The sequence below is a fragment of the Engystomops pustulosus genome, chromosome 3 (genome assembly GCF_040894005.1).
Source record: "Engystomops pustulosus chromosome 3, aEngPut4.maternal, whole genome shotgun sequence".
NCBI lineage: Eukaryota > Metazoa > Chordata > Amphibia > Anura > Leptodactylidae > Engystomops > Engystomops pustulosus.
In genome coordinates this window covers 236,137,458-236,150,645 of record NC_092413.1, presented here as the reverse complement: position 1 = coordinate 236,150,645, position 13,188 = coordinate 236,137,458, and the positions used below count along the sequence as shown (strand labels likewise).

Below are 13,188 nucleotides of genomic sequence, written 5' to 3'. Positions count from 1 at the left end.
ATGAGAGGGGGGAGGGGGGCTATGCTGTACTAGGTGGGAGGGGGGCTCCGCTGTACTAGATGTTTATGGGCTATAGGGCAGGTCTAGTGGCAGGGACCTCTAGGTGTCGGTATCTATTATCCCGCCTCCCGCCCGGGGCTCCTCTGTCTCTGGAAGGACGCTCCCAGGGATCCCTCAGCGTGACTAGAAGACCCCACCACAGCAACACCTGCAGCCCCGGAGTGAGACCCCCCTAGATTTACTCCCCGGTCTGTATGCGCCTTACTCGCCTGTTTTGTTAGATGTTTTGGGTTTTTACTATTTTGGTTTTGTTTTCCAACTCTTGGACCTTTTTAATATCAGAAGTTATTTTTTCCAGACCCTTCACCCCCTTTATCCTTCGTTATTGGCTGCTGATTGTGTGACCTGGTTCTAATTATCCCGATATTGGGGGCCCAGGAAGACGTCCCACGTGAAGTGTCCCACGTAAAGTGTCCCACGTGAAGTGTCCCCGTGTACGGTGTCCCACATGGTTTGTCCCCAGTAGCCACAGACTCCATAGTCACAGATATTTATTTCACTGAGAATGCTGACAATAAATCTGGTGATATGGGGGTCCCTGACCCTTACACCCCCCCGTAGTCGCCATGCTGGGGGGTCCCCGGCTTCTGCCTCGGCCCAGAATCTGGAAATAGAAGAGAGATAACGTCAGCAAGTCACTTATTATATGGAGATAATACATGGGGGGGGTATGGGTACGCCTCCTCACTGAGGACATCCCTTTAGACTCCGCCTCCACTATAACTGACACCGGGGGATGAGGGGATTGTGGGAAACGGTACAACACGGCATCCACCCTGCGCCCGACACCCTGTGCCTAATCCTCTGCATGTGTATATATGTATACTCAGTCTGAGCAGGAAAGGATGGGGGTGCGGGGGCTTCTCACACTGACCAATGAGGGAGGATACCCCTAGACCAGGGGCACATGTGGATCCCTCCTCTCTGCGGCACATACATACCTCCCAACATTTGGGAAAAGGAAAGAGGGACAAAATGGCGGCACGCGTAGCGTGCCGCGGCGAACCCCCTAAGCCACACCCCCAATCACTCCCTGGCCACGCCCCAAATTTTAGCCATATTAAAAATAATAAAAATCATAATTTAAAAAAAAAAAAAAATATTATACTCATTGGGATTTGAACCCAGAACCTGCAGTGTCCATGTACAATAATAACACAGCGCCTCAACCCACTGAGCTATAATCTCTGTGATTAATAAGTGGAGAATTTTGGTAACTAAGAACTATGTCTATTGTTACACTGTGACACAGATTTACTGCCTTGGTATATAGGGAGGGATCTTCTCAGATTATTGTAATTATTGAGACTATTATTATTATTATTATTATTATTATTATTGAGATGATTATTATTATTTTTACCATTATTAATAATCATCTCCATAATAATAAAATTTATAATAATAATAATAATAATAATAGTCTCAATAATTACAATAATAATCTCTGAGAAGATCCCTCTCTATATATCAGTGCATTAGTCTGTGTCACAGTGTAAATGGCAGATAACATGTCTTACTTACCAGAAATCCTCAGCTCTCTATCACTGGGCTTATAGCTCAGTTAGTTAGGCTCCTGTCTATGGTGCAGAGGGTCCCAGGTTCGAATCCCAGCCTGGGCAAAACTTTATGTAATTTAATTATATAAAGAGCTTGTGTCTGGGGAAGACCTGGAGACCATATATGGACAGATAGAGATCTGAGCTGATGACGTGGTCCCTGCTCTCAGCTAAGCCGACACTTCTCTGAAAAGGATTCCCTGCCCGATGTCTGCTCTGGGGAACCCTAGGAGATGCACTGACCATATATGGACAGATACTGATCTGACCTGATGACGTGGTCCCTGCTCTCCGCTAAGCCCGACACTTCTCTGAAAAGGATTCCCTGCCCGATGTCTGCTCTGGGGAACCCTAGGAGATGCAGTGACCATATATGGACAGATGCTGATCTGACCTGATGACGTGGTCCCTGCTCTCCGCTAAGCCCGACACTTCTCTGAAAAGGATTCCCTCCCGATGTCTGTAGAAGCCATTCTGTACTGTGAGTTCAGACTTTCAAAGTATTTACTATGCGGACACAGCAGCGGGACACAGCGGGACCTGGGGGGAGAATCCGTGACAATATCATAGCTGCCCGTGACGCGGGGCAGGGGTACGAAAAACGGGAAAGTCCCGTCAAAATCGGGACGGTTGGGAGCTATGCACATATAGTGTTTATGATGCGGGACCCCCATCTGCTGACACTGCCCCCACCCTCCCCCCGCCCCCCCTGTGTTTTTGTTATGCTTGTTAATATTTTACTCTTGTTTTTCATAGTTATGTCTATCGAGTCACAGCTGGCGGACAGTGGACATTTTTGTTGGTGAGGCTCCGCTGGCCGACTTGCTAGCTGGGAGTCATACAGTGGCCGAGCGCCATCTACACATGTCCAATAAATGCCTCGTTCCTCTCCAGTGGATCGCGTGCTACGGGGGTCCGGCCCAGGAGCGGCGCACATTAGTGTGGCAGCCGCCTAATAGAAGAGGGGTCACCCAGCACTGGCCGGCTCAGACCTTGCCCCATACTGCCCCCTGTGGTCATGGACAGGTGAGCGCTTGTAGATCACATCACATTCTCCACATTCAGAGGGTTTGTTACAGTGGGGCACATTTACTTACCCGGTCCAGTCGCGATCCAGCGGAGCGTTCTCTGCTCTGGATTCGGGTCCGGCCGGGATTTATGAATGTAGTTCTTCCGCCGTCCACCAGGTGGCGCTGCTGCGCTGAAAGTCATCTCATCGCGCCGGAATGCACCACCTCGGACCAGGTGAAGGTAAGCGCTTCCCAAGCGACACTTTTTCGGTTTTTAAATGCGGCGGTTTTTCCGAATACGTCGGGTTTTCGTTCGGCCACGCCCCCCGATTTCCGTCCCGCGCATGCTGGCGCCGATGCGCCACAATCCGATCACGTGCGCCACAATCCCGGGGCAATTCAGGTACAATCGGCGCAAATCGGAAATATTCGGGTAACACGTCGGGAAAACTCAAATCGGGCCCTTAGTAAATGACCCCCAGTGTGTTGGATTTCTTGTCCTCGGGGCAGTGCTGGAGGAGTGGGCACCCCTGTGTAAATGTGGGTGCAGCAGTGGCCGAGACCTATAATATCAGTGATGTCCCCTGTGCACTTACCCTCTGTGGACTCAGACCGATCCTCCTCCAAGTCCACCTCCTCCGGATCAAATATGTCGTCTTCTTCATCGCCCCCAGAAGCTACAAAACAAGGAGCAGGGACAATATTACATGGGGGAGGGGGTGTATTACATGTGTGATATTACATGGGGGGAGGGGGTGTATTACATGTGTGATATTACATGGGGGGAGGGGGGTGTATTACATGTGTGATATTACATGGGGGAGGGGGTGTATTACATGTGTGATATTACATGGGGGGAGGGGGTGTATTACATGTGTGATATTACATGGGGGGAGGGGGTGTATTACATGTGTGATATTACATGGGGGGAGGGGTGTATTACATGTGTGATATTACATGGGGGAGGGGTGTATTACATGTGTGATATTACATGGGGGGAGGAGGTGTATTACATGTGTGATATTACATGGGGGAGGGGGTGTATTACATGTGTGATATTACATGGGGGGAGGGGTGTATTACATGTGTGATATTACATGGGGGGAGGGGGTGTATTACATGTGTGATATTACATGGGGGGAGGGGGTGTATTACATGTGTGATATTACATGGGGGGAGGGGTGTATTACATGTGTGATATTACATGGGGGGAGGGGTGTATTACATGTGTGATATTACATGGGGGGAGGGGTGTATTACATGTGTGATATTACATGGGGGGAGGGGGTGTATTACATGTGTGATATTACATGGGGGGAGGGGGTGTATTACATGTGTGATATTACATGGGGGGAGGGGTGTATTACATGTGTGATATTACATGGGGGGAGGGGTGTATTACATGTGTGATATTACATGGGGGGAGGGGTGTATTACATGTGTGATATTACATGGGGGGAGGGGGTGTATTACATGTGTGATATTACATGGGGGGAGGGGTGTATTACATGTGTGATATTACATGGGGGAGGGGGTGTATTACATGTGTGATATTACATGGGGGGAGGGGGTGTATTACATGTGTGATATTACATGGGGGAGGGGGTGTATTACATGTGTGATATTACATGGGGGAGGGGGTGTATTACATGTGTGATATTACATGGGGGGAGGGGGGGTGTATTACATGTGTGATATTACATGGGGGAGGGGGTATATTACATGTGTGATATTACATGGGGGAGGGGGTATATTACATGTGTGATATTACATGGGGGGAGGGGGTGTATTACATGTGTGATATTACATGGGGAGGGGGTGTATTACATGTGTGATATTACATGGGGAGGGGGTGTATTACATGTGTGATATTACATGGGGGGAGGGGGTGTATTACATGTGTGATATTACATGGGGGGAGGGGGGTGTATTACATGTGTGATATTACATGGGGGAGGGGGTGTATTACATGTGTGATATTACATGGGGGGAGGGGGTGTATTACATGTGTGATATTACATGGGGGGAGGGGTGTATTACATGTGTGATATTACATGGGGGAGGGGGTGTATTACATGTGTGATATTACATGGGGGGAGGGGTGTATTACATGTGTGATATTACATGGGGGGAGGGGGTGTATTACATGTGTGATATTACATGGGGAAGGGGTGTATTACATGTGTGATATTACATGGGGAGGGGGGTGTATTACATGTGTGATGTTACATGGGGGGAGGGGTGTATTACATGTGTGATATTACATGGGGGAGGGGGGTGTATTACATGTGTGATATTACATGGGGGGAGGGGGTGTATTACATGTGTGATATTACATGGGGGAGGGGTGTATTACATGTGTGATGTTACATGGGGGGAGGGGTGTATTACATGTGTGATATTACATGGGGGGAGGGGTGTATTACATGTGTGATATTACATGGGGGGAGGGGATGTATTACATGTGTGATATTACATGGGGGAGGGGGTGTATTACATGTGTGATATTACATGGGGGAGGGGTGTATTACATGTGTGATATTACATGGGGGAGGGGGTGTATTACATGTGTGATATAACATGGGGGAGGGGTGTATTACATGTGTGATATTACATGGGGGAGGGGGTGTATTACATGTGTGATATTACATGGGGGAGGGGTGTATTACATGTGTGATATTACATGGGGGGAGGGGGTGTATTACATGTGTGATATTACATGGGGGGAGGGGTGTATTACATGTGTGATATTACATGGGGGGAGGGGGTGTATTACATGTGTGATATTACATGGGGGAGGGGGTGTATTACATGTGTGATATTACATGGGGGGAGGGGGGTGTATTACATGTGTGATATTACATGGGGGGAGGGGGGTGTATTACATGTGTGATATTACATGGGGGGAGGGGTGTATTACATGTGTGATATTACATGGGGGGAGGGGTGTATTACATGTGTGATATTACATGGGGGGAGGGGTGTATTACATGTGTGATATTACATGGGGGGAGGGGTGTATTACATGTGTGATATTACATGGGGGGGAGGGGTGTATTACATGTGTGATATTACATGGGGGGAGGGGTGTATTACATGTGCGATATTACATGGGGGAGGGGTGTATTACATGTGTGATATTACATGGGGGGAGGGGTGTATTACATGTGTGATATTACATGGGGGAGGGGTGTATTACATGTGTGATATTACATGGGGGAGGGGGTGTATTACATGTGTGATATTACATGGGGGGAGGGGGGTGTATTACATGTGTGATATTACATGGGGGGAGGGGGTGTATTACATGTGTGATATTACATGGGGAGGGGGTGTATTACATGTGTGATATTACATGGGGGGAGGGGGTGTATTACATGTGTGATATTACATGGGGAGGGGGTGTATTACATGTGTGATATTACATGGGGGGAGGGGTGTATTACATGTGTGATATTACATGGGGGAGGGGTGTATTACATGTGTGATATTACATGGGGGAGGGGGTGTATTACATGTGTGATATTACATGGGGGGGAGGGGGTGTATTACATGTGTGATATTACATGGGGGGGTGTATTACATGTGTGATATTACATGGGGGAGGGGGTGTATTACATGTGTGATATTACATGGGGGAGGGGGTGTATTACATGTGTGATATTACATGGGGGGAGGGGTGTATTACATGTGTGATATTACATGGGGGGGAGGGGGTGTATTACATGTGTGATATTACATGGGGGGAGGGGGTGTATTACATGTGTGATATTACATGGGGGGAGGGGGGTGTATTACATGTGTGATATTACATGGGGGGAGGGGTGTATTACATGTGTGATATTACATGGGGGGGAGGGGGTGTATTACATGTGTGATATTACATGGGGGGAGGGGGTGTATTACATGTGTGATATTACATGGGGGGAGGGGGTGTATTACATGTGTGATATTATATTGGGGAGGGGGTGTATTACATGGGGGAGGGGTGTATTACATGTGTGATATTACATGGGGGAGGGGGTGTATTACATGTGTGATATTACATGGGGGGAGGGGGTGTATTACATGTGTGATATTACATGGGGGGAGGGGTGTATTACATGTGTGATATTACATGGGGGGAGGGGTGTATTACATGTGTGATATTACATGGGGGGAGGGGTGTATTACATGTGTGATATTACATGGGGGGAGGGGTGTATTACATGTGTGATATTACATGGGGGGAGGGGTGTATTACATGTGTGATATTACATGGGGTAGGGGGTGTATTACATGTGTGATATTACATGGGGGGGAGGGGGTGTATTACATGTGTGATATTACATGGGGGGAGGGGGTGTATTACATGTGTGATATTACATGGGGGGAGGGGTGTATTACATGTGTGATATTACATGGGGGGAGGGGTGTATTACATGTGTGATATTACATGGGGAGGGGGTGTATTACATGTGTGATATTACATGGGGGAAGGGGGTGTATTACATGTGTGATATTACATGGGGGAGGGGGTGTATTACATGTGTGATATTACATGGGGGGAGGGGGGTGTATTACATGTGTGATATTACATGGGGGGAGGGGGTGTATTACATGTGTGATATTACATGGGGGAGGGGGTGTATTACATGTGTGATATTACATGGGGGGGTGTATTACATGTGTGATATTACATGGGGGGAGGGGTGTATTACATGTGTGATATTGCATGGGGGAGGGGGTGTATTACATGTGTGATATTACATGGGGGAGGGGGGTGTATTACATGTGTGATATTACATGGGGGGAGGGGTGTATTACATGTGTGATATTACATGGGGGGAGGGGGGTGTATTACATGTGTGATATTACATGGGGGGAGGGGTGTATTACATGTGTGATATTACATGGGGGAGGGGGGTGTTTTACATGTGTGATATTACATGGGGGGAGAGGGGGTGTATTACATGTGTGATATTACATGGGGGGAGGGGTGTATTACATGTGTGATATTACATGGGGGGGAGGGGGGTGTATTACATGTGTGATATTACATGGGGGGGAGGGGGGTGTATTACATGTGTGATATTACATGGGGGAGGGGTGTATTACATGTGTGATATTACATGGGGGAGGGGGTGTATTACATGTGTGATATTACATGGGGGGAGGGGGTGTATTACATGTGTGATATTACATGGGGGGAGGGGGTGTATTACATGTGTGATATTACATGGGGGAGGGGGGTGTATTACATGTGTGATATTACATGGGGAGGGGGGTGTATTACATGTGTGATATTACATGGGGGAGGGGTGTATTACATGTGTGATATTACATGGGGGGAGGGGTGTATTACATGTGTGATATTACATGGGGGGAGGGGTGTATTACATGTGTGATATTACATGGGGGGAGGGGTGTATTACATGTGTGATATTACATGGGGGGAGGGGTGTAATACATGTGTGATATTACATGGGGGAGGGGTGTATTACATGTGTGATATTACATGGGGGGAGGGGGTGTATTACATGTGTGATATTACATGGGGAGGGGGGTGTATTACATGTGTGATATTACATGGGGGGAGGGGTGTATTACATGTGTGATATTACATGGGGGGAGGGGGGTGTATTACATGTGTGATATTACATGGGGGGAGAGGGGGTGTATTACATGTGTGATATTACATGGGGGAGGGGGTGTATTACATGTGTGATATTACATGGGGGGAGGGGGTGTATTACATGTGTGATATTACATGGGGGGAGGGGGTGTATTACATGTGTGATATTACATGGGGGAGGGGGTGTATTACATGTGTGATATTACATGGGGGAGGGGGTGTATTACATGTGTGATATTACATGGGGGGGAGGGGTGTATTACATATGTGATATTACATGGGGGGGAGGGGTGTATTACATATGTGATATTACATGGGGGGAGGGGTGTATTACATGTGTGATATTACATGGGGGAGGGGGTGTATTACATGTGTGATATTACATGGGGGAGGGGGTGTATTACATGTGTGATATTACATGGGGGAGGGGGTGTATTACATGTGTGATATTACATGGGGGAGGGGTGTATTACATGTGTGATATTACATGGGGGGGAGGGGGTGTATTACATGTGTGATATTACATGGGGGGGAGGGGGTGTATTACATGTGTGATATTACATGGGGGGGAGGGGGTGTATTACATGTGTGATATTACATGGGGGGAGGGGGGTGTATTACATGTGTGATATTACATGGGGGGATGGGGTGTATTACATGTGTGATATTACATGGGGGGAGGGGTGTATTACATGTGTGATATTACATGGGGGGGAGGGGGTGTATTACATGTGTGATATTACATGGGGGGAGGGGGGTGTATTACATGTGTGATATTACATGGGGGAGGGGGTGTATTACATGTGTGATATTACATGGGGGGAGGGGGGTGTATTACATGTGTGATATTACATGGGGGAGGGGTGTATTACATGTGTGATATTACATGGGGGGGAGGGGTGTATTACATGTGTGATATTACATGGGGGGGAGGGGTGTATTACATGTGTGATATTACATGGGGGAGGGGGTGTATTACATGTGTGATATTACATGGGGGAGGGGGTGTATTACATGTGTGATATTACATGGGGGGAGGGGGTGTATTACATGTGTGATATTACATGGGGGAGGGGTGTATTACATGTGTGATATTACATGGGGGGAGGGGGTGTATACATGTGTGATATTACATGAGGGAGGGGTGTATTACATGTGTGATATTACATGGGGGGAGGGGGTGTATTACATGTGTGATATTACATGGGGAGGGGTGAATTACATGTGTGATATTACATGGGGGTAGGGGTGTATTACATGTGTGATATTACATGGGGGAGGGGTGTATTACATGTGTGATATTACATGGGGAGGGGGTGTATTACATGTGTGATATTACATGGGGGGGAGGGGGTGTATTACATGTGTGATATTACATGGGGGGAGGGGGGTGTATTACATGTGTGATATTACATGGGGAGGGGGGTGTATTACATGTGTGATATTACATGGGGGGAGGGGGTGTATTACATGTGTGATATTACATGGGGAGGGGGGTGTATTACATGTGTGATATTACATGGGGAGGGGGTGTATTACATGTGTGATATTACATGGGGGGGAGGGGGTGTATTACATGTGTGATATTACATGGGGGGAGGGGGGTGTATTACATGTGTGATATTACATGGGGGAGGGGGATGTATTACATGTGTGATATTACATGGGGGGAGGGGTGTATTACATGTGTGATATTACATGGGGGGAGGGGATGTATTACATGTGTGATATTACATGGGGGGAGGGGGGTGTATTACATGTGTGATATTACATGGGGGGGAGGGGGTGTATTACATGTGTGATATTACATGGGGGAGGGGGTGTATTACATGTGTGATATTACATGGGGGGAGGGGGGTGTATTACATGTGTGATATTACATGGGGGAGGGGTGTATTACATGTGTGATATTACATGGGGGGAGGGGTGTATTACATGTGTGATATTACATGGGGGGAGGGGTGTATTACATGTGTGATATTACATGGGGGGAGGGGTGTATTACATGTGTGATATTACATGGGGGGAGGGGATGTATTACATGTGTGATATTACATGGGGGGAGGGGTGTATTACATGTGTGATATTACATGGGGGGAGGGGGGTGTATTACATGTGTGATATTACATGGGGGGGAGGGGGTGTATTACATGTGTGATATTACATGGGGGAGGGGGTGTATTACATGTGTGATATTACATGGGGGAGGGGGTGTATTACATGTGTGATATTACATGGGGGGAGGGGTGTATTACATGTGTGATATTACATGGGGGGAGGGGTGTATTACATGTGTGATATTACATGGGGGGAGGGGATGTATTACATGTGTGATATTACATGGGGGGAGGGGGGTGTATTACATGTGTGATATTACATGGGGGGGAGGGGGTGTATTACATGTGTGATATTACATGGGGGAGGGGGTGTATTACATGTGTGATATTACATGGGGGGAGGGGGGTGTATTACATGTGTGATATTACATGGGGGAGGGGTGTATTACATGTGTGATATTACATGGGGGGAGGGGTGTATTACATGTGTGATATTACATGGGGGGAGGGGTGTATTACATGTGTGATATTACATGGGGGGAGGGGTGTATTACATGTGTGATATTACATGGGGGGAGGGGATGTATTACATGTGTGATATTACATGGGGGGAGGGGGGTGTATTACATGTGTGATATTACATGGGGGGGAGGGGGTGTATTACATGTGTGATATTACATGGGGGAGGGGGTGTATTACATGTGTGATATTACATGGGGGGAGGGGTGTATTACATGTGTGATATTACATGGGGGGAGGGGTGTATTACATGTGTGATATTACATGGGGGGAGGGGATGTATTACATGTGTGATATTACATGGGGGGAGGGGGGTGTATTACATGTGTGATATTACATGGGGGGGAGGGGGTGTATTACATGTGTGATATTACATGGGGGAGGGGGTGTATTACATGTGTGATATTACATGGGGGGAGGGGGGTGTATTACATGTGTGATATTACATGGGGGAGGGGTGTATTACATGTGTGATATTACATGGGGGGGAGGGGTGTATTACATGTGTGATATTACATGGGGGAGGGGGTGTATTACATGTGTGATATTACATGGGGGAGGGGGTGTATTACATGTGTGATATTACATGGGGGAGGGGGTGTATTACATGTGTGATATTACATGGGGGGAGGGGGTGTATTACATGTGTGATATTACATGGGGGGAGGGGGTGTATTACATGTGTGATATTACATGGGGGAGGGGTGTATTACATGTGTGATATTACATGGGGGGAGGGGGTGTATACATGTGTGATATTACATGGGGGAGGGGTGTATTACATGTGTGATATTACATGGGGGGAGGGGGTGTATTACATGTGTGATATTACATGGGGAGGGGTGAATTACATGTGTGATATTACATGGGGGGAGGGGTGTATTACATGTGTCATATTATATGGGGGAGGGGGTGTATTACATGGGGGAGGGGTGTATTACATGTGTGATATTACATGGGGGGAGGGGGTGTATTACATGTGTGATATTACATGGGGGAGGGGGTGTATTACATGTGTGATATTACATGGGGGGAGGGGGGTGTATTACATGTGTGATATTACATGGGGGAGGGGGTGTATTACATGTGTGATATTACATGGGGGAGGGGGTGTATTACATGTGTGATATTACATGGGGGAGGGGGTGTATTACATGTGTGATATTACATGGGGGGAGGGGGTGTATTACATGTGTGATATTACATGGGGGAGGGGGTGTATTACATGTGTGATATTACATGGGGGAGGGGTGTATTACATGTGTGATATTACATGGGGGGAGGGGGTGTATTACATGTGTGATATTACATGGGGGGAGGGGGTGTATTACATGTGTGATATTACATGGGGGAGGGGTGTATTACATGTGTGATATTACATGGGGGAGGGGGTGTATTACATGTGTGATATTACATGGGGAGGCGGTGTATTACATGTGTGATATTACATGGGGGGGAGGGGTGTATTACATGTGTGATATTACATGGGGGAGGGGGGTGTATTACATGTGTGATATTACATGGGGGGAGGGGGTGTATTACATGTGTGATATTACATGGGGGGAGGGGGTGTATTACATGTGTGATATTACATGGGGGGAGGGGGTGTATTACATGTGTGATATTACATGGGGGGAGGGGGGTGTATTACATGTGTGATATTACATGGGGGGGAGGGGGTGTATTACATGTGTGATATTACATGGGGGGAGGGGGTGTATTACATGTGTGATATTACATGGGGGGAGGGGTGTATTACATGTGTAATATTACATGGGGGGAGGGGGTGTATTACATGTGTGATATTACATGGGGGGAGGGGGTGTATTACATGTGTGATATTACATGGGGGGAGGGGTGTATTACATGTGTGATATTACATGGGAGGAGGGGGGAGTATTACATGTGTGATATTACATGGGGGGAGGGGGGTGTATTACATGTGTGATATTACATGGGGGGAGGGGGTGTATTACATGTGTGATATTACATGGGGGAGGGGGATGTATTACATGTGTGATATTACATGGGGGGAGGGGGTGTATTACATGTGTGATATTACATGGGGGGAGGGGGGTGTATTACATGTGTGATATTACATGGGGGGAGGGGGTGTATTACATGTGTGATATTACATGGGGGGATGGGGTGTATTACATGTGTGATATTACATGGGGGAGGGGGATGTATTACATGTGTGATATTACATGGGGGAGGGGTGTATTACATGTGTGATATTACATGGGGGGAGGGGGGGTGTATTACATGTGTGATATTACATGGGGGGAGGGGGGTGTATTACATGTGTGATATTACATGGGGGGAGGGGGGTGTATTACATGTGTGATATTACATGAGGAGGGGTGAAT

The 13,188-nt window shown here is 47.3% G+C and overlaps 1 protein-coding gene across 1 annotated transcript in view; it reads right to left on the bottom strand.

Annotated features, from left to right (window-relative positions):
- Positions 1-536: 536 nt before the first annotated feature.
- Positions 537-13,188, bottom strand: part of TRIM54 (tripartite motif containing 54) — a 39,830-nt gene continuing 27,178 nt past the window's right edge. Inside the window, exons 8-9 of the mRNA XM_072144070.1 lie at positions 3,226-3,306; positions 537-664 (exon numbers count right to left, since the gene is read on the bottom strand). Of these exons, the coding sequence (XP_072000171.1) occupies positions 606-664; positions 3,226-3,306 (140 nt within the window). The 3' untranslated portion in view covers positions 537-605. The remainder of the gene's footprint in view (positions 665-3,225; positions 3,307-13,188) is intronic.